General features: G+C 56.7%; 2 protein-coding genes across 2 annotated transcripts; one reads left to right on the top strand and one right to left on the bottom strand.

Moving 5' to 3' along the window:
- Window positions 1-7,365: 7,365 nt before the first annotated feature.
- On the top strand, window positions 7,366-12,122 carry DUOXA1 (dual oxidase maturation factor 1; the record flags this gene model as incomplete). Its single annotated transcript, XM_082005194.1, has 6 exons — window positions 7,366-7,512; window positions 8,397-8,454; window positions 9,046-9,180; window positions 9,333-9,546; window positions 10,811-11,025; window positions 11,871-12,122. 6 exons carry the CDS (start codon window positions 7,366-7,368, stop codon window positions 12,080-12,082), a joined length of 981 nt encoding a protein of 326 aa, XP_081861320.1. The 3' UTR covers window positions 12,083-12,122.
- Window positions 12,123-16,180: 4,058 nt separating this feature from the next.
- DUOXA2 (dual oxidase maturation factor 2) lies at window positions 16,181-20,623 on the bottom strand (the record flags this gene model as incomplete). The annotated part of the gene is made up of 6 exons (XM_082005195.1): window positions 16,181-16,425; window positions 16,575-16,789; window positions 17,911-18,124; window positions 18,280-18,414; window positions 20,279-20,336; window positions 20,477-20,623. The coding sequence occupies 6 exons, from the start codon at window positions 20,621-20,623 to the stop codon at window positions 16,229-16,231; spliced, it is 966 nt and encodes a 321-aa protein (XP_081861321.1). The 3' UTR covers window positions 16,181-16,228.
- Between the last annotated feature and the right edge of the window lie 4,095 nt (window positions 20,624-24,718).

Raw genomic sequence — 24,718 nt, 5'->3', positions numbered from 1 at the left:
CTTGCAGGTGTTCCTGCGCTCCTTTGCTGCTTCTTAGTTGTTTACCACAGTTCCTTCTCCTCAAGGCCGAGCCGTGCAGATATCCAGCTGTTTACCAGCTTCTCAGTGCCACAGCTCCTTCTCCTTAAGGTCGAGCCATGCAGATCAACGCCACAGCTCCTTAAGGTCGAGCCCTTGCAGGGTGATCCCAACACCTGTGGTGAAGCATTTCATTGCATCAGGTCCTTGGCTTCCAGCTGAGACCCCCAAGAAAGGAGTCAGCAAAAGATGAGCAGGAGATGTGCTCTGGTAGAAAGTAAAAGAGGTGTGACAGAAATCTGGTACCTCTGTGGGAACCCCAGTAGTTCAGAAAATGGCTCCATCTCACACAGGAACTGGCAACTGTCCCCGGTTTCACTTGGAAATGAGAAGGAGCCAAACTCCCAGGGTCACACCACATGGACCTTGTCATCCAGCCTGTTCCCACTGTTCTAGTCGTTAGGGGAAACTCTTCTCCTGACCCTCTTTCTCGTCCCAGGAGTTGTCTTCCAGAGTATGAAATTACTCCAGGGTTGCTTGTCCCAAGCCAGGTCTTCCCACAAGGGATGCGCTCACCCTGGCCCCAAGCAAATGCGTTGTTCTGGAGTTGGGTGGACTGTGCACAAGCAACTACAACAAGGATATCATGAAACATGGTGTCCTGCAATTCTGTGATTTCTCCCGCTGTTGAACAACCTGGGGAAAGAGGCACAAGTGCTCGACTGTGTTGAGAGAACCACAGTTCTCTGCCTGCCTAGTCCAGGAGGTCTCAGGGCCTGACCCAAGGTCCCCTATGTGACCCCGCTCAGAAGGAGCTATTCTTACAGTGTATGTGCAGCACATGCTGCTGCTCGAGGTGGACCATCTCAGCTACAGACCCACAAAGCCTTTTTCATGGGCTTCCTTTGCAGCACCTGTTCCTGGCAGACATGCGATGTTGGTCTTCAATGGATGAGTACGGTTCTAGAGCAGCAGGGACAAAGCCAGCCACGGGGCGGGATGAGAGCCCTCCTGCGACCGGACCCTCTACACAGGACTCCAGAAATCGTCAGGGAGATGGAGTGCAGGGAGAGGAGGTCTAACACAATCTCACTTCCATTTTCTGTTAGTTATGATGAATTTTTAACCTCCATATGGTGCCGACAACAAGCCAGGGACTGTAATAGCAATAAGGTATTAATATATTCATTGGTTCTTTAAGCTCGTGGTGTATAAAATACAGTGAGTGGGCTGAAGCACTGGGAACTTGCTTTGCACTGGTAACAGCTCCTGGAGAACACGCTCCTGCTGCGCTGCAGAGGTCGGTGCCATAAACCAGCTGCTACCGAGTCAACCGCCTGCCGACCTTCAGACTCCTCCTACAACGTTGAGACTGTGCCAGGAGTTGTAGAGCTGGCAGGATTGTCTCATAATTGATGGTTTTTATAAAATGCATGTGGATCGGTACCGCAACACTGGGGTGTTTTCCTGGTGTGGGAAGCCAATCAGAGCCGTAATTCAGGCAAGTCCCCTTCCTGAAGCAGTAGGCAGAGGTGGGTACAGTAAGACCCTTTCCTGCTCCAGGTAGGATCTAGAAAGAGTGAACTTAGGACACGGTTTCTTCCCATTTCCAGCTCTCAGTGTGTCCAGAGTCTTGACATCCCACATCCTCTGATGCACCAGGGAAGCCCTTTGCCTCCAGGAGGAAATCTGTGCCGTTCCCAGTGTTTTCAAGCCAAAACCTGTTGCACAAATTGGTCCAGGGTTATGGCACTGACGAGGGAGCCACCAGCCTCCAGCATGCCCTCAGGGAGCAGCTCCAGCCTGGTTGTGTTGCTGGTGCGGAGGGCAGCAACCTGCCCCGGGACCTGGATGCAAACGCCATGGGAAGGGAAGGGCTAAGAGAGCTCCCAGCAGGGCAGCAGGACTCATAGGAATATATATCTGGGACTTGGGCCAAGGTGGACTCTGTTCCTCTTGCCTGGGAACATCCAGGTGGCAGTGCTAGACCTCAAAGACTATGTCCTTTCATGAAGGGCCAGCTTCCCAGCTTCCTCACCTACCATGTGCCCTTTCTCTGGAAGGACAGGAGACACATGCCCTGAAAGGTTTTAGGGAACCGGCTCTGCTGGGAGGTCTGTGAGACTGTGGTAGGAGGAACAGGGCCACCAGATTCATACAAATGCTAGTGGGAGGACCTCTGAAGGTCCCTAGTTCAACCTCTTACCCACAGCAGGACTGTCACCAACTGCAAGACTCTATCCCAGGGTGATGACTGGTAGAACAGGACCACTGGGTGGGAAGAGCTCTGCACCCCAGCCCACAAGCTCTTGTGACACCCAGAGCTGGTAGAGAACATGCATGGGAGACCTGGCCAACCCCAGATCTGCCTTGGATGTCTTCCACCACAATTTTCGTCCTCCTGCTCCAAGATCTGCAAGCTCATCCCCAGCAGGAGGTGGTCCAAGTCCAAGTGGAGGGAATCGGATTTTATAAGGGGCCCTTGGAAGGCTCTGGGCCAGCGAGGGGGTCTTGCAAGATGAAAATCTTTTGGAAGGTGGTTCCAGAAGCCCTACAAAAGTCTGCGCCAGTTCCAGCCGGACTGAACTATTTGTTGTACATACGTGAAGGCAACCCCATGTCTGCTTGCAGACTACCTTGACTCTGTGGATTTTTATGTTTATTTTTTATATTAAGCAAGCAGCTGGTTGTGATTTATCTGATGACATTTCTTCCCACACACTGCGGAGCAGCCCTCGGGTATTTGCACGGCTTTTCAGAAGAGGCATCATTTCTTATTACACCATTGGCACTTTTGCCTGGATCGAAGACACAGATATGCAAATGGACCTTCTACCCACAGCCAGGATATGGGGTGCGAAGTGCTTGTGTGTGCTCACAGACCCGCATCGCAGTCCGAGGTGGGGTAGCATTAATTTCAAGGCTGGCAAGGAGACGCTAGATGCAGGAGCTCCATGGAAAAATGTATATCACTTTAATTAGGCCTCTAACAACAGGGATTACAAGAGAAAGCTTTTCTCTCTAAGTTGCAGGCTGGGACGAAAGTGCTAATTACCACGCCGTGCATCATTAACAAGCCCCAGCAAAGCCTGGAAAAGCTCAGCACGCTGATAGTTACATCAAACTGACAGGAACGGCTGTTGTCTGCGGGGACAGGGCTCCCAAGCTGGGATGGTAAAATCCCCGGTGGGATGTGTCCCAAAGGCACTTCCCGACACTCATGGCCGGACAGCAGAGCTCTGTCGGGTGAGCAGGGCTCTCAGGGACGGGGCTGAGGGGGCAATCTGGGGGCTGGCAGCCCCACTTGCTCTGTGGTGGAGAGGCAACACATCTCCTAACGTAGATGCAAGATGGGAAGCGATGTCCTCCCCATCTCCTCCGTTCTCCCAGGGCATCAGGGTGCCTGCCTAGACCCTCCCACGCTCCCTCCCCGTATCCCTCTGCTCCAGCAGCTGATGCAGAGCTGCAAGACTGGGACCAGGGCAGCCTGGAAGGAGCACTTGGGGGTCTGTGAAACAGGGGGAGAAGGGCTGGACCTGCAGTCCCTCATCCAGGCTGGGCAACCCCAGCAAGGGGCACGACGCTTGGGAAGGAGCAGGGACCGGCCCCAGCCCCACGTCGGGGTGTCCCCCTCCCCATCAGAGGCCCTGGTCTCAGTGCCCACGGGGTCAAACGTGGGGGCTCTGAGTGGGATGGAGAGATTCAGGAGGGCAACAGGGCAGCTGGGTTTCTGTCCCCTGGGTCTCTGAGAGCACGTGGAGAACTGCAACAGCGCTCCCAGGAGCTGAAAGCCTGTTCGGGTCTGGGAGCAAAGGTGGTCAAGCAGTCCCAAGTAAGGTGCTCTTCCTGGCACGTGCCCCTGGAGGTCCAGGCCATAGGAGACTTGGTCCTCTCCGACATGACGGCTCCGGGAAGCAGCAGAGGGCTGAACACTCAACGCTGAGTTAAGCATGGCTGAAACCCCCTCCTGTTTCCATTCCCACAAGGATGATGGGTGGCTCCTGCTGAGCTCTGCCTCCATCTCCTGGCAGCCTTCTCTGTTGACCCTGAGCTGTCTCCATCAGGAGACACGAAACCCAGCTCGCTGGTTTTGGTGGTGGCCACCATCACCTTCCCCTCCTCTCAAAAATTTAAGTAACTTCAAAGTAGAGCTGGAAAAATAGATCCTTCTTGCAAATACGTCTAGAGCCAAACCATGGCCGCGGCACCGTGGACTTCTCTGCTCAGCTAGGTGGAAACTGGCCAGAAGAGGTCCCTCCATCCTTCCTCCTGTCCCTCCCTTCAAGTTGGTCTATTGTGGGTCATTCAGCTGTTGCAAAGAATCCTGGGCAAGAAGCTACATCCAAGTGTCAGGATGGGACACTGGATGGGCTCCATCACAACAGAGCCCCAGCCTGACCCCAACAGCAGCATCCTCCATGCTGGGGACCAGGACAGAGGGGCAATGGGGACAGCCAGTGGGGCAGGGTGACACCTGGACACAAACAGCATGTCTGTCCCACTGGCATCGATGGGTCAGGCAGAAATCCTCTGAGCAAAGGGTGGCCTCCTGGGGCTCCCGCTCCATCCCCAAAACTGCTTCCCTGCCCAGGCATGTCCCCGCTCCTTTCCCACCTTGGTTCCCGGCATCGTAAGAGACGGCGGCTGATCCAACACTGCGTGGCTGCTTGCGCAAGAGGAGATGGGTGCTGCTCCCCGTGCCCCCACCTCCCTCAGGTGACCTGGCTTGGGCAACTCATCCCTAATCGCCCCGTCAATCGCTCGCAAACGAGTGAAGCAGAGGCTGCCCAACAAAAGAGGGCTGCCCAAGGGAGGGCAGGGTGGTGGCGGTGGGAGCAGCACCCTGAGCATGTGGCTGCGAGCTCCTGGCAAGCAAGAACAAGTCACCAGACCTGTTCCCTGGAAACTGTCCGATGAACTACACGCCTTTGCTACCTGAAGAAATACCCAGAAGATTAAAAAAAGAGGAAAGAGGAAAGGACACCCAAACCCCAGTTATCATCATGGCCTCAGGCTTTCTGTAGGACCTCTTTGTGGATGCAGAGTGCTGGGTGAGGGGTAAATCCAGCAGTTTTCCCGCGCTTGCCAGCCCACGGCCCCATCAGCACCCCCGGGAAGTGGAGCATCCCACCACCAATGTGATGCCCCATCACTGCTGAGGACAGATGGGGGAACCAGAGTAGCCCTGTGAGCTCCCCCGATGTCCTTGCACACACATGCCGTGTTCTTGGGCACCTCTTTGAGAAGGAGGGAAACGTCCTTCCCCCTGTTTTCGTTTTTGGCAATAAGGCACCTCCCCAAAAGACAAACGTCTTTGTGATGCTCGTCTGAACGGCACAAAAACCGTGGTGCCTTGATCTCTTCCCCAGGCAAACCCCATATGTTGGTTTGGCCAAGTCAGTGCAGAGCCCATCCCTCCGCTACCTCTCCCAGCTCCAGGGAGTGCAGCGAGTGATGGTCTAACCCCCGGCCAGACCACTCGTCATCCTGCGTATCCCCTCACACCGGTGCATCTTCCCCACCTTAGTTAATCTCAGCCTGCCAATTACCAGACACCTCCCTGGGTATCCCTCTCCCACACCAGAGGGAGAGGTATTTCCACCTTTCCAAGAGGTTCACAGCCCCATGCGTGCCCACGCGATCGCCCCCCGGGATCCGCTGCGAAGTCCACGTCTCCCTCCGCTCCGCGGGCGCCGCCAGAGCTGGAGCTGGTGCCACATCCCTGGCGTTGCCTGCACCAGCGAGCACCTCTGCAGCGCAGCTCTGCGCACACGCCTCCCAGCCGCGTCACCCTCGCCACCCTTTATTTAGTTTTATTTTTCTTTTAAACAGCCCCCGGGGAGGGATTCGGTATTGGCGTTGGGTTGGATGGCAGTAATTGTGCCGGCTTCAGAGGGAAGCCCCCAGACGTGGGTCGGGAGAGCATTCCTGCCATGCTGGGACCTCCCGGCATCAATGCAACCTGCTTCAGCCGAAGAATGAGGGCAGACCCCAAAAGCTTGAATTTGCATGGTCTCCACATCACGGCCGGGTTAGTAACCTGGGCGTCTTCTGCATAACGGGGCCGGGAGGCCCTCTAGATCCACGCCTCTCTGCTGGTTGCCCTCGCCAGCCACTGTGTCACCTTGCCTGGTGGCCGGCAGGTCAGCCGGCTCCTTCCCAGGGAGCCTCCCCTGCGGGATGGAGCCAGGAGCAACGAGGAGGCCACGCAGCCGCAAGCCACGATCGACGGCCTCAGCCGGGGTGCTTCACCTGAGGTGAGGGCTTTAAAGCCTCTGCTGCTCTCCTGCCGAGCCTGGCAGCCGTGGGGAGCAGCTGGGCTTTTCAGCGCTCTGCGGGAAAGGAGTCGAGGAGAAGAAGGCCAAGCTGCCCTGCCATCGCTCCCGGCCGCCGCGCCGCACAGCACCTCGCCTGCCCCGTGGCCCGAAAGCGGGAGTGCCAGAGAGGGATGATCCGCCGCGGGTCAGGCCGCACAATCCGGCCGCCTCTGGGGGTGGGTGCCGTAGGAAAGCTCTGGGAGCAAAGCACAGGCGTGACAGGCCGGGCCGGCGCCTCGCCCGCCGCCCGGGGAGGCAGTGGGGCAGGGAGGCAGCAGCCCGGCGCAGGCGCGGCAGCCGGCCCTCAGGATCTCCCGCGGCGGAGGTAGGCTGGGCGCGGGGAAGGGGGCACGGGTGTATCTGCAGCCATCCCTGGGAGGGTCCCTGCTCCCCGGGTGCGCTGAGCAGCCCTTTCCTAGCCGGGAAGCGCCTCGGCCAAGGGCTGTGGCAAAAAACCGCAGCCAGCTTTCCCGAGCAAGGTGGAGCTGCCTCCGCCGGCTCCTGGGACAGAGGGTGGCCGACTCGCTGCTGCCAGGGACAGGCAGTGTCTCTGTCCCCTGCGGGTTACTCCTGTTTCCTCGGACGGTGAGGAGTTCCCTCCGTCCGGGGCTCAGCGAGGAGCAGCCCGACGGGCTGGGAGGGTGGGAGCACAGGCAGCAGACCGGGGTGCAGAAGAGGCAGAGGAGGGGAGCGAGAGGCCTGGCGGCACGTGCGCGGCCGGCTGCCGCATCTCGGGGACAGCCTGAGCATCGCAGCGGGCGCTCTGGCCACGCCAAACTGGCTTTGCTCTGAGATGTACCCTGGGGAGATGGAAGGCTCCCGTGCGAGACGCCTGAGTCTATGCCCAGGCGCGGGACCGCGGCGCGCGGGGACTCTGAAGACGCAGGCGCAGCCATGCCCAGCGCAAGCAGCGCGTGGGCGGGTGGGCGGGAGACGGCCCTGCGGTGGCGGGGCGGGGTGGAAGCGCGGAGGTGATTTTCTCACCAAGTGCCTCTCCGGGTGCTGATTTCCAGCTATCCCGGGCAGCAGGATGACGCTGTGGAACGGCTCCTTCCCCTTCTACCCCGGCACCAACGCGTGCTTCCCCTTTGACACCACCCAGGCTGTCATCGTCTCCGTCTTCCTCTCCATGTTGGCCACCTTCATCATCATCCTGCCAGGGATCCGGGGCAGGGGGGTAAGTGGAGGGGCCGGGGGAGCTCATCCCTCTGGTCCCTGCCCTGTGCATCCCACATGCCTCCTCCTTCCCAGCCTCCTCCCATGCCTCCTTTTGCAGAGAAAACATGCCCACAGGTTCATGGCCAGGGCTCTTGGATCTCTAGTGAGCCATGGGGGGGTGAGCTCCAGCCCAACCCAGCGTGTACCCCTATGCTGGAGACAGCAAACTCCACCACCCCAAATTCACGAGGTGCCCAGATCTGAGCTTGGCTGGATTTTGCTGTGAGCAAGCCCAAGTGATTTCGCAGGAGTGGAAAAACAGGGTGAGGCTCAAAGACCTCGCTCCACCTTCCCCGAAACCCCAATAAAAGGAGGAGGTGTGCACCATGCGTGCCCCAGCCCTGCTTGCGGGGCAGTGGCCAACCAAGCCCACTGCGAGCCCTCTTGCTCGCATGCTGTGTGCTTGTTGCGTGCTTGGCTTTGCAGGGCTGGCCGAGAGGCATCTCCCCCCGCCAGGAGACACAATGCAAACCCCCAGCTGCTGCTTTTGTCTCCAGCTGTGGCCAGCTGCCACCACGTCCAGACATGTGAGGTTTGGATGAGTGTGGAAATCCCAGCTCAAGAAGGCAGCGTCTCCATCCTCCTTCCCAGAAAGCAGACGGCACGACTTTCCCAAATGGGCTCTTTTGACCTTCTTGCTCTGCGTAGATCTCCCTGCTGCCTCCCCCACCCCACAGCAGACATGCCCCAGCCACGTGTGCCCCCCATGCCGCCCGCCTGCAGAGCCCGGGGGGTGACTCCGTTTCTCACAGGCTGGCATTTCCAAAGGACATGCTCAGTGCTGAGGTCCCCATGGCAAAATCTGACCGAGACCTGTCCTTTCCCTCTGCTCACCCCTCACAGCGACTCTTTTGGCTCCTGCGGGTGGTGATGGGCCTCTTCGTGGGAGCGGTGGTCCTCAGTGAGTACCAGGGTCCTGGGGGTGAAGCTCAAGGATGCCCAAGACATGGAGGATGGAGGAGCGAGGCGAGGGAGGGTCAATAGAGCAGCCAAGCGCCAAGTCCAGCCCATAGGATGAGTTTATGGGGAAGACCAACCCCCATCTGTGTCTGGGACCTGGCTCCAGCAAGTGGTGGGAGGTGCAAGCACTTGCCTGCCTCCTCCCTGAAGGCTAGCCATTGTATGTGGAGACCACTTCCAGGGCAGTCACCAAAAACCCACCGCCAACTGCGGAGGGACCCAGACAAACTGGCAGGTGTTTAGATGAGGACCAGCGCCTGGACAGTGCCCACATATCAGAGCCATTGTCTCTAGGGTTAGGGGCTGCGCTGGGTTTGGGGAGACACCAACCCAAATGGGGGTCTCAGGGTCATGGGTCGGGGATGATGTTGGGGAAGGGCATACAAGGCTTCTGCTCCCTGGGGCTCACAACCCAGGCCTTGCCCTTGGGTTGGGGTAGATGATGCTTAGGCCATGGTGACAATCATGGCAGACGCTTCCAGGACTAGATGTGTCACCACCAGGCCATGACTAACCTTTGAAGTCTTCACAGCCATCCAGTTCACCAGGGACTGGGAGACCGGCTGGGTGACAGCAAACACCTCCTATAAGTCCTTCAGCCGTGCCCTGGTAAATGTGGACATTGGGCTGCACATTGGCCTGGCAGGGGTGAACATCACACTGGTGGGTGAGTACGTATCACAACAGGAGGAGATTGGGTGTAAGTCTGGCAGCCGTGCAGCTGGGTACTGGGGCTGTGGGCCCTCGAGCCCCCACACCAGGAAATCTCAGAGCTGCCTCCAAGGCTGAGAAAGGTCTTTAGTCTTGGTCATCTGGCAGGAAACCCGGTGAAGCAGGTCAATGAGACCATCAACTACAGTGAGAACTTTGCCTGGAGCTTCGATGCAGACTATGACCACAGCTATGGTGAAGGCCTGGAGAAGGGGCTGCCCAGCCCCATCCTCTATGTGGCTGAGAAGTTCACCGCGCGAAGCCCATGTGGTGTGCACAGGCAGTACCGCATCTCCGGCCACTACGCGTCCCTCACGCTGTGGTAAGTTAGAGCACGAAGTCAGCCCTATCTCTGCTCAGTGGGGAGGTGGAAAGAACCAGGTAGAGCAGAGGGAGCTTGATGGAGCCACCTTCTTCCCTGTAAGGCCATGCCAAAGCCTTGGCTGGTCTTTGGCACCCACCCGTCTGTAGAACCTGGGATGCTCATGCTTCCTGGCCTGCCCATCTCCCCAGAGTCCTCTTCTGTGTGCCCTGCCCTGATGTGCGAAATTGCACTTGGAGAAAAATTAGTCTTCAGTTAAAGGAAAGAAGATGCAACTGTGTGGGGCTTATAGTGCAAGGTCCTCTCCCAAGCAAGATGCGGAGCCCCGATAAGACCAGCCCCAAAGGGCATAAGACCTGCTGCTGGGGAGCAGGAGACACCGTCAAGAGGGTGCTCAGAGGCTGTCTTGTGGTGTAAAGCTGAGATCCCTTGTGTGTGTTGTGATCGTGGAGTCTCAGAGCATCCCCACCTGTCTCAGAGGTCGTGGGAAAGGCACTGCAGGGAAGAATGAGTCTTGCGATTCCCTCTGTGGATGAAGGCTCCAGGTCCCTGCCCACATCTCCTTTTTTATTTTCAGAAAGAACAACTAGCCCTGCCCAAACCTTCTTGCTCTTGAAAAGGAGTATTTCAAGGCAAGGATGTTGATGTAAACTTATTTTTCATTATTATTCTTGGAATCAGAACAATTTGTTAGGTTCACCTCCCCAGCGAGCTAAACCCAGACCCCAGGCACAGGGCAGGGCTGGCAGCTGGGTCCACTCCAGGTGCTGAATCAGATGTGGGCACGGCTCGTTTTGTGGTTCTCCAAACAAAGGTCTCCCCTGCTGCTGTTCTCCCTTTGAACAGGTGAGAACTGCCTGCCAGTGGCCAGTTGTGGAGGTCCACAAGAATCAGAGAGAGAGTTAATTTGGAGGGACCTCCAGAGGTTTCTACTCCAGTCCCCTGCTCAGAGTAGGGCTGATGTGAAAGCCACATCAAGGTGCTTGGTAGGCTTCATGAAGTTCAACACTGAATGCCCCCAGGCATGGAGATCCCTCTCCACCACTGCAGGACCTGTGCCACAGCTTCACCGTTCATGCAGTCGCAGAATCGTTTGGGTTGGAAGGGACGTCCTTAGATCAGCCTGTCCAGCCCACCTCCTCAAGCAAGGCCAGCTACAGCAGGTTGCCCAAGGCTGTGTCCTTTCATCAGGATGTGGAGAGGAGACCCTCAGAACAGGCTCGAAGTGTGACGCTTTCTGCTCGGTTTTGTGGTCCTTTTGCAGGATGGCCTTTTGCACATGGCTCATTTCCATCCTATTGTTCTCCATGCCCATCCTGCTCTACGGTGGCTACACGCTCCTGCTCACTGCTGCATTGATGCTCTTCTCACTGCTCTTTTTCTTCACTGCAAAGAACACTCCCAAGTGTCCCATCCAGTTTGGCCCAGCTTCTCTGAAAACAGACTATGGTGGATCCTTTTGGCTGACGTTAGCAACAGGTGAGTGCTCAGCTTGCTCCTGGGGCTTTTGTTCTCCATCCCTCCAGTGATGATGCTCAGTGATGCCCCAACAGCGCTTCATCCCTTCTGTCTCCATGGCAGGTCACAGAAATTTTTTTTTTTTTTAAAATGTCATACAAGTATTTAGGATTGCATCATTAAGACTAGGGGAAAAAGAGCCGAGCAGCCAGGAGATCTGAACGGCCAAAATTACCTGTGTGGAGGTGTGCCCAGAGGAGTGCCATGAAAGTCGTGACTCACAACAGTCAGGGAAAGACCTGGCTGGGAAGGACCCTCGGGGTTGTCTCTCCCAGCCCTTGCCCAGAGCAGGGCTAACCTCAAAGCCACATCAGCCTTGTTCAGTCTGGAGGTGGATGTCCCCATGGCTAGAGATCCCCTCTGCCTTTCAGGACCTGCCCCACAGTTGTCCCACTCACGGGCAGCAATTATTTCCTTTTATCAAACCAGAATTTCCCGTGTTAAATCTGTGCACCTCCGAGAAGAGACTGGCTCTTTCTCAGTAGCAGAAGCTGGCAATTAGGTCCCCCTGTAGACTCCTCTTTTTCAATCTAAACAAGCCCAGCTCCTCCAGCCTTTCCCCATACATGGTGGGCTCCAGCCCCGACTCTCCTGGCCATCTGCCCCCAGTTCATTGTCTTCTCTTTTGCACCGGGGAGCCCAAACTGATGGCAGAGTCCAGCTGTGGAGAGGGAAATAACACCCTCCCTTGACCTCCTGGGTGATGCCACGTGTCATTGGCCTCCAACCCCAGATCCAGACCTGGATGGGGCTGGGACGCAGCGGGCAGGACATGCTAATATGTCTCCCCACACTGTGCGTTGCAGGACTGCTGTGTCTGCTGCTGGGCTTGGGCATCATCATCCTGAACTCCGTGCATCCAGAGAAGCTGAAGCTTGTCTTTAACCTGGACAAGGGAAAGGGAGAAGAAGAGGGGCGGGACAAGTCCTACCAGCCAGCCGAGCCTGGCTCCTCTGTGCAGGACGTGCTGATGGTCCCCTTGGGCGAGCTTTGCGAAGTGACATCCACCCAGCTGTAGGGCACTGGGGGGAGGCAGGGCAAAGCCCAAGGACACCCCTCCTGAATTCATGCTCCGGTCCAACCCCACCAGGAACCCAGGTGGGAAGAGGCATGACAAGAGCCAGGTGACGAGAATACCCAAGCCTGGAAAGGTGTCTCCAATACGACAGTTTGCCCTCATTTTTTTTTGCTGTTGTTTTACCCCCCAGCAACTGGAAGAGCTTTTGGGGTGAGGACAATCCATGCCCCATCCCTGGCTGTCCAGTTACGGGCACTGGGCTACTGCCCTTCCCCTTAGTCCATCCCCAACAAACCCCGAGTCCTCCCAAAGATACAGAACCAGAAGAAACTGGAGAGAGACCAAATAACCGCAGACACATAGATATGAACCAAAGGAGAATTAGAGCCCCCACAACAGCACCCTGACCCTGAAGGCCCCCGAGAAGTCCCCTCTGCCCAGGGATGCTCTTTCCATCAGCAGTCAGGAAAAGCGAGTGGAGCTGTGCTCACCAGGGTGCCCCGTATCCAGCACCTCCTCTTGGTCCAAGGTGAAGAGCAGCTTGACAAGGAGGCCCACGATTTAGTAGGTTGCTGGAGGTACCAGACCTTGGAGGTCTGGATTTCAGACCCATGTTGATGCCTCGCAGCTCAAGTTTGATGTAAGCCTCGGATGTGGTGGGCTCTACCTTGGGCTGGAAACAGCACAGTCAGGGTGTCGGGTGGTTGGCTCCTGCTTCTTAGAGGTGCTTATAGACACCCCAAACCCCAGTCTGTGACTTATGGGTGCTCTTGCAGCCCTCTGGAAGGAAGTTTCGGTGGGAGGGAAGGAGAGGAGGAGATGGGAGTGGAGGTGCTACAACGCCCTGGAGAGCCGCTGTCACCACTTAGCAAGAGGTGAGCATCACACCCGGTCTGGGAGGCTTGGTTCCCTCCTGCTCAGCTGTGGAAAGACACGTGTCTTGGGGCACGCGGCGCTGAAATTCTGCACACCCAAGGGTGCAGCCGCCCACTGCTGTCTGCTGACAGCCAGCAGGTACGCTACCCGCGCAGGGAGGGAGGGGATGGAGCACGTTTCATGTTTGGACCCCTTTAACTCTGTGCAGGTTTTGCAACATTTTTTTTTTTTTTCTGTTTTGTGCTCACTTATTTTCCCCTCTATCTCAATAAAAGAAGTTGGACCCGGTCTTTCTCCTGTCTGTTGGTGGAGGCATCCCTCTGAGGGCTGGTGGGCCGGGGATGGTCTGTTGCTGCAACACAGCAGCCGTAGGGAAGGGAAGGCGGTGAAGGCAGAGCCCTTTTGTGGTCCCATGTGGGGCATCTGACCCCGGCTAGCCGGCGCAGGGCAATAAGGGCAAGTCAACAGGCAGTAAATAGGGTATCTGAGCATACGCAGGCAAAAGAGCAGGGGGGATACGGGAGGACTTTAGCTCCTGGAGTGACCCTGGGCATGTGGAAGGTTTGATGGAAGCAATCCCCAGTCCAGCGGAGAGGTTTGCAGAGGGACCACCATGGGGTAGGCCCTCTGGGGAGGGGGTGCTCAGATGTGGCATCTTGCCCCATCCCGCTCCAGATGGAACAGCCTTCAGGGAGGACCTAGAGGACCCAACAGGCATGTAAAAACAGGTTGGAGCTGAACTCATTGGGCTCAGAAGACCTCAGCCAGGATGTTCCCAGTGACGTGTACCAGGAGGTGCTTCAGCCCACAGATGGACTAGATCCGAGGTGCAACGAACCCCTTTTATTTACTGAATATAAATTCAGCCTTCCCTTGGTGTGCTCTCCCTCACAGCCCAGGCTGGAGGCAGGGGAGTGGGCAGCTCTGCTGCCTGCTAGATGGCATGGTGGCTGCACACCCTGGTGCAACGACTGCCTCCAGGCATGGCCACCACGGTCCCTGCAGAGCCCCGGGCTGTGCTTACGGAAGCGCTTACGGTGTTTGCTCCATGGCTGGCACTGGCTCTCTGGTTAGATGCCAGGTTCCCTGGACAGCGTGGGGCCAGAAGCAGCCTGGGCCAAGAGCCAGGGGTTTAATGGCAATTATTTTACATCTCGTTGTCCAACAATGGCTCAGTCCGACCAGGAAACTGAGCCAGCGGCTGTGGTGGACGGAGGAGGTAGAACCTGCGGCAGCTGTGGCCATACAGCCACAGCTCTCATAGTGCATGTGGAAAAGCTGCTATGACAACGTGCAGCGAGGCAAAACAATCATCTCCGAGCAATGGCCCTCGTGTGTGCACCTCCCTGTGGTGGCAAGGGAAGAAGCCCTCCACCTGCAAATCTCCTAGCCAGTGGCCAGCCCCCATGACACGGCCAGCCCCTGTTGTCCTGACCCCCTGCTCTGCATGGGACACGGTGCTTGAGGGAGTCTCTGCATCCCCCATCATGTCCTCGCCACTGCTCAGCTGGCCCCACGCAACGTCTGCTGCAGAAATCCCAGCTGGCCGGTGTTTGCCAGGAAGCGGCAAGACACGCAGAGATCCGGTGTCCCTGTGCTTCAAACAGATGGAATTTTGTTTAAGTTTTATTTATTTGGGTTCATGCCCCTATATGTCTGATGCCACAGGCCAAAAGCTTTTCTTCTGCTGAGGATGCTGCTGAGCGGGGGGAACATGCCTAAAAAGCAGGAGACGAGGCTGGAGAGTGGCAGGTGCGGTGGCAGAAAGGATGGGAAACCCCCCAGCCTCCCGTGCTTTCAGGGCAGGGGATCTGTCCCACACCAGCCCCAATAACTTGTGGTTGATTGCAGCATCTTCCCACCATGCCTCCGGACCTGACATGTCTGGATGCAAGAAAGACTCGAGAAAGGATCTTCCCTTTTCCTGAGGGAGTTTTGTTGGTTTCATCTTATGGCTTTTGTCCTGCTGCTTGACTAGTTAAGGTCCTTTTGAGGCTCTCTTACATCCCTGCTGCTCCCCACGACAAGGGTTTCTCAATTGCTCACCTTGGCACATGCCAACAAGACTTGTCCTTCCTTGGGGGCACCTCTGCCAGGACAGCTTCCCCCGGCCCCGGGAAGGGTGCTGCTGCTGGGGGCTCGCAAGCCGTTGCCTTCAGATATGCCCCACAGCCCCCTCTTAAGAAACCAGCCCCCCAAAATGCCCAAAGTGTTTCAAAGGAGTGGGTTTTTAACAAAGTTTTATTGAAAATAATAATTCTTGTGCATAACAAATCACATTAGTGCAACATAAATATCGTGTGAAAGAAACAAGTAACTTAACAGCGGGGGTTTTTTTCTCAGAGAGCCAAAATACTGAAATTATGTCCTTTACAATGAATTGGACTGAAGCTGCCCAGGTGTCCGGCAGTCTCCTGGTGCCAGCCCATGGAGGCTTCATCAGGCCAGTGGGTTTGGTGCCAGAGCCCGTCTTCTGTTTGCAGTCACGCAACCTGATGCACTTCATTTCTCACCTTGGCTGGATCTGACTCCTGGCCTCAGGCTTGCATTTCGTGGTGAGCCCAGCCAGCCCAAGTGTGCTCCAGCTGGATGAGGGTAACTTCATTCTTCCATCTCCTTCCTTTCTTCCTCCTTTTCTCCTTCTTCTTTTTGGCCTACTCTAGACTACAAGTCTTGTCTAATAAGGCCAAAGTTCAAAAGTGAAAATAATTACATCATCACATCCTCCCCAGCAAACTCCAGCCTGTGTTTACTCAGTCTTTATTTCTGGAGCAGCTTTTTTTACTCTAGTTCACGCAGCACCCAGCCTGACGGAGTCTGGGTCTGTGCCTGGCTTTCCTAGGTACACCTAAAGGTCTACACTAAACATCAGTGCTTGGGGAAGAAATGATCAGGTTTAATCACTGGCTTTTGGAGTTGTGGGTGCTCCCGGTGAGAAATTTCACCAGCAAGCTCAGTTTCTGGGGTGGGAACTGGCCACCGGAGACTCACAGCACCAAGCTGTGCCAGGGCATGGAGCAGAATGGGCGTTTCTCCTGGGACAGAGATCCCCAGGTGAGTGTGCAGCTCAAGACGCTGCCCTTCTCCAGAGGGCACCGTTGGGGAGATACAGTCTGCAAAAGCACTTCTCGGCAAGTACCCATCCCAACACGGAGTCATGCACTCTTCAAAGGCAGTTGGATGGGGAAATGGGTCTCGGGGACATCAAGAAGGGTTTGGTACTCTGCCCTTTCAGGCCCACCATCAGGGAAGAAGTGGAAAAGTCTTCTTCTAGATGTTGTTGAGGTTGACTTTGGAGGGCTGAGGAGACAGCCCTTTGTTCACAAAATGAGGGTTGACGTACACTTCAGTCATTTCCTGGTACTCCTCTGCTTTGTCCTCACGGAGATCAAAGAGAGTTTTCAGTAGGTCCAAGTTGAAGCAGTGCAGTGCAACAACAGTGATCCCAGCCACAAAACAGAGCAAACCTGGAGGACAGCACACTCTCTGAGAGCGTTCCTGTAAACACCAGACACTCACCACCCCACACTCCTCCTCTGATGTCCCCCTGCCAGGGGGACGATGCCTTCTCACACCCAGAGGAAGAAGGTGCCCTGATGTAGCTTGGTGTCCTTACCGATCACGAGCGTGAGCCAGAAAGATCCCCCATAGCCTGTGCGCAGGGTTGCGATCCCAAACTGGATTCGGCACATCGGGGAGTTCCTCACGGTGGAGAAGGAGAGTAACGAAAAGATCACGAAGGCCCCTGTGACCAGGAGCATGTAGCCTCCATAGACGAGGACAGGCATGCAGAAGAGCATGTTGGAGATGAGCCAGGTGCAAAAGGCCACCCTGGAGACAAGAGAAGACCAACGGGTAAGTTGTGCAAGTACCACGGGCTAGGATGCTCTGTGTGAGGATTTCTGTGCGGGAGGAGGAATCTGGGCTCCAGGCTGCGCTCTATGAGGCCAAGAAGCTCTGTGGGCAAGCCAAAGTGATCCCTAGCCTCCCGGGCTGAGCAAGCAGACGTGCGATGCTCGCACTGCTGCATCCAGAAGACAGAAGCCCGGATTTCCTCTTCCCATTGCTCAGCCCACAGACCGTACCAGCCTCAAGGAGGCCACAGCAGCCCACTCAGTCTATCTAGACCATCTCAGCTCCCTGCCCTTCCACATGTGGGTCAGTGCAGACCCCAGAGAGCAGCACACAGGACTGGGATAACTGCAGAAGCAGGCATAAGTCATTTGCAGCAGCTCTGGACTTGGCTGAGGAGCTGGGTGACAGGAGAAGCCTTCAGCTAGGGGCCAGGACCTCTTGCTCCGTGGCATTGCCAGCCCCCTTTCCTAGCTTCTGCATCCCTGCTGTCAAACCCAGAGCAGGGGGAGCAGCATTGCAATGGCCCTTGCCCTCCACAAGCCATGGTAGAGGGGACCACCTCCTGACAGCTGTGGACCAGCTCTCCCCCAGCCCAAATCAGCAGCAACATGTCGCTGCCCAGCAGACCCTGTTAAAGAGTCGAGAAAGACTCCACAATAACAGCATCATCAGTTTTTCCTCATCTGGTTCCACTCCCAGACTTTAAATACCCTCACAAAAGGGGATGGGAGAGTTCTGCACATGCCCATGGACCTCTCTGGGAGACCAAGGACAGCAGCTCCAAATCCCTCTTTGGGGATAGACCCCTGCCATCATCACCACATCACGGCAAGGATCTGCACCACGTTCCTCTCTCTTGTGCCCAGCCCTGGTGGAGTTGACCAGCAGAGAGAACCCGGACCTCCTATCTGCCCACCCCAAGGTGCCTACAGGGCCATCGGTTTGACCGCAGACCTTGCAGAGGGCCTCTGCGTGCACATGGCTTTCCTCCTGGCAGCATGCAATGACCAGCCATCCCAGAGGCCTAGGGACAAGGCAGCAGAGCCCTTCCTACACCCTTTCGTCTCCCCTGCCTGCACCAGGAGAGAAGGGCTCACCAGAGAGTGGCCGATGCGTAGTGGCCGGAGATGCGGTACTGCCTGTGCACGCCGCATGGGCTTTGCGCGGTGAACTTCTCGGCCACGTAGAGGATGGGGCTGGGCAGCCCCTTCTCCAGGCCTTCACCATAGCTGTGGTCGTAGTCCGCACCGAAGTTCCAGGCAAAGTGCTCGTTGTAGTTGATGGTCTCATTGACCTGCTTCACCGGGTTTCCTGCCGGAGGGAGAAGACTGAGGTCCTGCTGTGTCCCAGCACGGGCACCCCTGGGACAGCGGGGTTCCCGGAGCCTCCGCACAGACCAAGGCCACCCACAGAGCACTTGGAGATGTCCTGGGGCCATCAGCTGCGGACGGGGACATGAGACTCACCCATGAGCGTGACGTTCACCCCCGCCAGACCGATGTGCAGCCCAATGTCTGTGTTCACCAGGACGTGGCTGAAGGACTTGTAGGAGGTGTTTGCCTTCACCCAGCCGGTCTCCCAGTCTCCCGTGAACTGGACAGCTGCCAGGAAAATTAAAGCCGGGGTTAAAGAGGGGCCGGTCTCAGGCTTTGCTGCGCGCAAGGAGGGGATCACGGGCGAGCACGAACAGCGGCGTTCCCACCGCGGCGCTGCGAAGGAGCCTGAGGAGGGCAGGAGAGCTGACTCAGCCACTGGGACGTGCCTCAACCAGCTCCCACACCCCGGTGGAGCTCATGTCCTCCCCTTGCTGAGCATCCACTCCCTTGATCGGGGAGCGGGGGAGCTCAGGTCCCCAGGGGCGAACCCCATGACCCGGTTCCGCCTTGGACATTCTCTCCAAGGGCTTCCCTGCGAGCTGCCCACCGCGAGGAGCACCGCAGCCCCTGGGGACAGGGCTCGGAAATGAGCCCGCTCCTCGTCCTCGGGAGTCGGGGCGAGTGCCATTCCAAGTGTTAAGCTCCCTAGATCGCAGTGTTATCGAACAGCGAAGGCCACGGCCAAACGGAGGCAGTGGAGAGAGGTGGCAAGTGCGTCACAGCTCTGACAGTCATTTCAGCTGGGGTGGAAAAGAAAACCGTGAAGCATTTCTGGTACATGTTTTTTGGAACAACGTATCCCCTTCTGAAACGCTTTCACTTTGCAGTGGGCTTAATTTTCCATCACTGAAATGAGCTGAAGGTGAAGGCAATGATTTAAGCTCAGGCTGAACAAGAAAACTTGCCAAGAAAACAAGTTCACCCACTGAATCAACTTGTGAGGGCACTGATCCAGTAGCAGCTCTGCAGGAACGTCTTCCAGCTGCAGGGTCGAGTGTGCCCTGCTGCCACCAGACAGAAACCCTGACGCTGGCTTCAAAACAACTAATTCCTCTTGTGTGCCCAAGCAGCACCCGGCTGCACCCTTGTAAGAAGAGGATGGCTGTCCAGGGCTGAGCTGGTTAAGGCTGTGGAGCAAAGCCCTGACCTCCACCCCTCTGCCATCTCCATCCTGACGTTCCCGGGCAGCTCTGGCGTCATCTCCTAGCACCTGGACATCCCCAGGTGGAGGGTGACCACCGCATGCCGGACCGGCCCACGTGTCAGCAGGCAGAGTCCTGTGGCTGGTCATAGCCTCGCTATCTACTTCTACTGCCTGGTCAAATCGTGGGTTGAGTCATTTAGGTCGTGCTTCATCATCCCTCTCCAAGCAGTCATGTAATCCGCCCCGTTCTTCACAGCAGAAGGGTTTCTTTGATCTAGGGTCAGGGCTGATGCTCTCCCCATCTTCTACCCCCTCAATACATCTTCTGCTCACACGTCCTGTCACCCTGTCCGCGTTGGAAATCCCACGCCTTCGTTTCCACCACCAGCCCCCATTTATCGCAGAAGATTTCCTGGTTTCTACTAAACCAAATCCTCTCCATCATCTTCTCCTGCCTTGCCCCTTGGAAGGTCTCCACACCCCCACACACACACTTCTGCCCTGCTTGTGCTTTATTTTGACCTGCTGTCTCCACATCACTGCGAGGCTCCTCTCACGCTCCAAACGCGCCTGGCCGCGGCGCGAGCTGCCCAGCGCACTCCCGCGGCAGCGGGCAGCCCGGGGGGGCTCGCACGGCTGGAGGCACATGGGGCCGTGCAGCCGCCGGAGTGGGGGCTGTTCGGCCTCCACGGTGCAGCCACAGCCAGCGAAGCTCCCTCTCGGTTAAGAAGTGACTGGGGGCACCTCCAGGTGTTCTCAGCCCCCGCGCCAGGGATGGGGAAGCCCTTTCGGGAAGCTTTGCAGAGCAGGGGTCGGGCAGACCCTGCAGCCAGCCTCAGCCAGGCCACGGCTGTGACCACCAGCTCGCATTTCCCAGACACAGACCCTGCCCCGGCGCTTAATCCTGCCCCCAGACCCACCCTCCGAGGGCTGCGCGGCACTTACCAACGATCACCACTCCCACGACGAGGCTGAGGAGAACCCGGACTGTCCAGTACAGCCTCTGTGGGGAGACAGATGGGACATCAGTCGGGGAGGAACAGCCCTGGCTGCCCTCCCGCCTTACCCCGAATCAGCCGGGAGTGTCCCAGCATCCAAAACGTGGGGAGCAGATGCTTATCCCCAGAGAGAGGGGTCACGCACCACCCGTCCGCGGATGCCCGGGATGATGAGCAGGAAGCTGCAAGCAAACGTTAGGAAGACCACGATCACTATGATGGTGCTGACGTCGAACACGGCGGCCTTCCTCTTCTGCAGGTAGAAGGGGTAGACGCCGTCAAAGAGAGTCATCCTGCACCTCCGGCAGCCTGCAGGAGAGAGGCAATCGCAGCCGGGACCCTGCGCTGCCTGGCCGGGCCGCCCCGAGCCCGTAGCCGCCGGCCCAGCTCAGCTCTGGAATAACCACCTCAAAACTCCCCAGAGGGACAAGGAAATGTGACGCTGCAAGGAAACAGGCAGAGCAAAATACTCCCCAGTAGAGAAACACGCCACCCAAAAGCCCTTGGTGGTGGAGGAGAGGAGGTGCCTGGGGCTGGGCTCCACCAGCCCAGAGGGTTTGTGGCAGCCCAGGGAACTGCAAACCCAGCTGCCCTCCTGCTGCAGCTTGAGGAGCAGTCCAAGCCCAGAAACCCGTTGAGCAGCTCCTCCCCAGACAGAGCCGGGTCTTTCCCTCCAGCAGATGCAGCCAGGGCTTTCCGCTTTGTGGTGCGCCCTCAGAGGACGTCCACAAGCTGGCGACCACCGGCTGATGCAGCTTTCCTCCAAAATGACAAGGAACCACTGAGAACATCGATTTCACAGTAGTAAAATTATCCCCAGCTGGGGGCCAGGCAGAACAAAGCCCACCACCTCCATTTCCACCCTCTCTCCTCAAAGAGGCTTTTCCCCAGGAGCTGCAAAGTACAATTTGGGGAGGGAGGACTGTTCCTGCGCTTGGTCCAGAGGGGCCAGAAGCAACCCCTGGAGTTGGGATGTGGCTCCAAGGAGCACACGAACATCAGGAGCGCATCTCAAGGCTAAAGGAAACTGAGTTACATGAGATGACAAAGTGTGTAATTCCCATAGATGGCTTTGAACTCCCACCAACCCTTTAGTTCTAGCAATTACAGAGCTTCCCCCGTTCCTGGGTTAGACCTTTTCTACCAAAACTGATTACATGCTTAGTCTTTTTATTTTGCTTATTTAATAGTATCTCTGCATGTATCTCAGACCCCGGGAAGTCTTCTAAAGTCAGGGAATGCCAGAGCTAATATGACTCATGACCAAATACAATTTCATTCTGTCCCTGCACAGAGGAGTTGATTTTATTCTCATTTTGTGAAAACAGTGTTAATAGTATTTTTAGGTAAGATCCAACCCAAAGCAACTGAGCCATAAAAAAGTGGGTCCCAAATCCCTAGAAGTGGGTGGGCATTACAATAACAATCATAAAACAGTTTACCTGGGCAGCTGAAGCCACTTTTCAATGCATAAAGCAATATTTGGTTTCAGAATTATTCTCTGTCCAGTAACCCAGATCATTACAGCAAACAGTTTGTTAAACTGGCTTTTAACAACTGGCTCACAACTGATCTAGACTTGACCTTACCTTGACTTTCTGCTGCAGACTAAAAGAGCTATCAATCATGTGTACTTTCAAATCTTCTTTTGGGCTATTTCCCTGGAAAGCCAAGCCCAGAGAAGGGCAGCCTTCAAGCACCATTCCTTCTATCATTACCTGGCAAGCAGGAGCTGTAATTAATCCCCAAAGCTACGATGTAAGACTGAAGTCCAGCTGTGGGGTCCCCAGCCCAGCAAACGTGCCCACAAAACAGTCTGAGTGGCTGTAAGAGAAGAAATAAATGAACAGTTTAGCCTAGGGCAAGTTAAATCTTGATCGCTTGAATTCCGCTGGTTTCATTATGTCTTTGCCCAAATTTCATATGAGATGCAATGAGGGAAGGAATGATTTCCAAGCCTGTATTCACCGAAACGCAACTCTTCACAGCTTAAAACAGATCAACAATACATAACAATTGAAAACCCAGTACATAACAATTGAAAACCCAGAACACAACATGGAAAATGTTGCCTTTTTAAATCTAAATTTAACTTTCAAACAATATCAAGGGATGTTTGCATTTCCTCTACACTTTGCAACTTCTGGGAATAGTTTCATAGAGAATTTCCAGGGAAACAATTCTTTCTGTTGCTGTCTGCCCAATCTTTCTCACTTGATTACCCTGCACAGAAGACCAGCTCCTTGGCATTTTTGCAGCTTTGAAGTGGAAAACTGGTGCCTCCAGCTCAGGGCAGGAGAAACTGAAGTTGTTGCACCTTGGAAAGCATCCTCCATGCAGAAGCATGGCTGTGGCCCTAGAGCCCCTGTGGTTTCCTCTGTCACAGCGTATGGAGAGGGAGAAGACTAGAGACATCTTCAAGGAAGGGTCAGTAATTTAGCAGAAATGGACAATTTATCTTTTGTTTAAAATATTCTGGGCTGGTGGGGGAGAAGGGCAAAGGAGGCAGAAAGTTTGCCCAAATTGCAGCAGTTTCTGCCTACAAGAAACAGTGTTTTCCTGCCCTAGAATGCATCGAGCTGGAAGGGACCTTTAGGAAGAGTCCAGACAAAACCTCCTCACAGCAGAGCCAACAGCAGTCCTAGATCGGGTTGCTCAGGGCGGCAGATTGGTATTTTCCGTTGAAGCAAGAGAAATCCTGTCCCCTGGAAGCTAAATGATCAGACCCGCAATTCGGGGATGGGGGGGACTCCCTGCGTGTTCCTGCCCCTTACGGGGGTCAAATCGGGACAGGAAAAACCTCCGGGTTGACACAGGATGGGGATTTATCCTCTCCTCCCCACCCTCCCCTAGCCGGGACCCCTCCAGCAGGGTAAGCAGCGTCCGGGGGGGGGGTGGGGGGCGCTCCCCGGAGCCGTCGAAGGGCCGGGGCAGCAGCGGGGCGCGCCGCCGGGGAGCGGCGGCGGCCGGGCAGCGGGGCGCGGGCGGGGCGGCGCGGGGGGCGGCGGCCCTTTCCTCTCTACTACCAACCTGGCGGCGGCGGCGGCGGCGGCGGGGCTCGGGCGGCACCGTCCCGCACCGCGCTCTTATAGGCGGCGGCGGGCGCGGAGCCCTATGTAAATGCCAGCGCGGCCCGCCCCGCCGCACTGCCCGCCGCACCGCCGCGCAGGTGAGCGCCGCGACAGGGGGGCCGCGGACACGCGTGTTCCCGCCTGCGTGGGGGGAGGGGGGGGAATGCCCGGGAGGTCGGGGCCACGCGTGCCTGCTCTTGCGTGGAGGGTGGGGGATCGGGGCCACGCGTGTCCCTCCTCCGCCCGCGTGGGGAATTGGGAGCGAGGGCCATGCACGCTGCTGCCCGCGGGAGGTCGGGCTACTCCCGTCTCCTCCTGCTCGGGGCGCACGTTGGGATGGGGCCATGCGGGGGGGGATGGAAGGGGTCGGTCCACACGTTTCTTTGCTGTATGATGGTCATGAGGCTCACGGGTGTCCCCCCACCTGCATTGGAACTAAGGTGCTGGGCTACTGGTGTCCCCCCCTGCTTTGCAGAGCAGAGGGACGGGGCAGAGAGTGAGATGGGGACACACGTCCCTGCCTGCACGGGAGACCGGGAGACCAAGGGACCAGGGCCACTGGTGACCCTGCCTGCTTGGGGCACACACCTGGATGGGGCACTAGGACGTTGGGGCCACCTATGTCCCTGCCTGCACAGAGGACTGGGAGGGGTCTGGGTCATGTGTGAGGACAGGGTGGGATGGGGACATGCATGTCCTCACCTGCAGGGTGCGATGGAGCCACGCACATCTCCGCCTGTGAGGGAGCGGGGCCACAGGACAGAGTGGGTTGGGACTGCGCACGTCCCTGCCTGCATGGGCACAGGGCACCGTGGGGACCCCTGATGTCCCACCAGGGGAGGGAGTCCCTGCTGTGCACTGGGTGTGCACTGGGGCATCTGATCCCAGGGGTGTCCCCGGGTGGGAGAGCTGGAGACACGGTTAGTTGCTGTGTGCACGCTGTCCACAGCGTGTGCACAGGTTTGGGATTTTCAGGATGACATCCAAGGCTGGGGAGATGCAGCCTGTTCCCAAACCCAGGAAGGTGGCAGTCCCCTAGACTGTCCCACCAGCACTGGGGAGAGCTAGAAATAATCTGTGACTAACAAGGACCGTAGGGGTCAGGCTCCAGGCTTCTCAGATGCCTTGAAACTGCTCTCCTCTACTTGTATGGTCCCACTTAGCTCTGCAATGGGGCTGCTGCTCTCTCAGGATGCTGATGTGTCCCACGGTCCCGGACGACACATGGCTCTGGAGAGAGCTCAGGAGACATTTGGATGCTGAAGTCCTAACTTTGGGGTAGCCAAATCTGGTAAGATCCTTGCTCTGGGGGGAAG

Source organism: Phaethon aethereus (genome assembly GCF_964289735.1).
Source record: "Phaethon aethereus genome assembly, chromosome: 12".
NCBI classification, from domain to species: Eukaryota; Metazoa; Chordata; class Aves; order Phaethontiformes; family Phaethontidae; genus Phaethon; species Phaethon aethereus.
The sequence above is the reverse complement of the archived record's forward strand: the minus strand, read 5'-3'. Positions and strand labels throughout refer to the sequence as shown.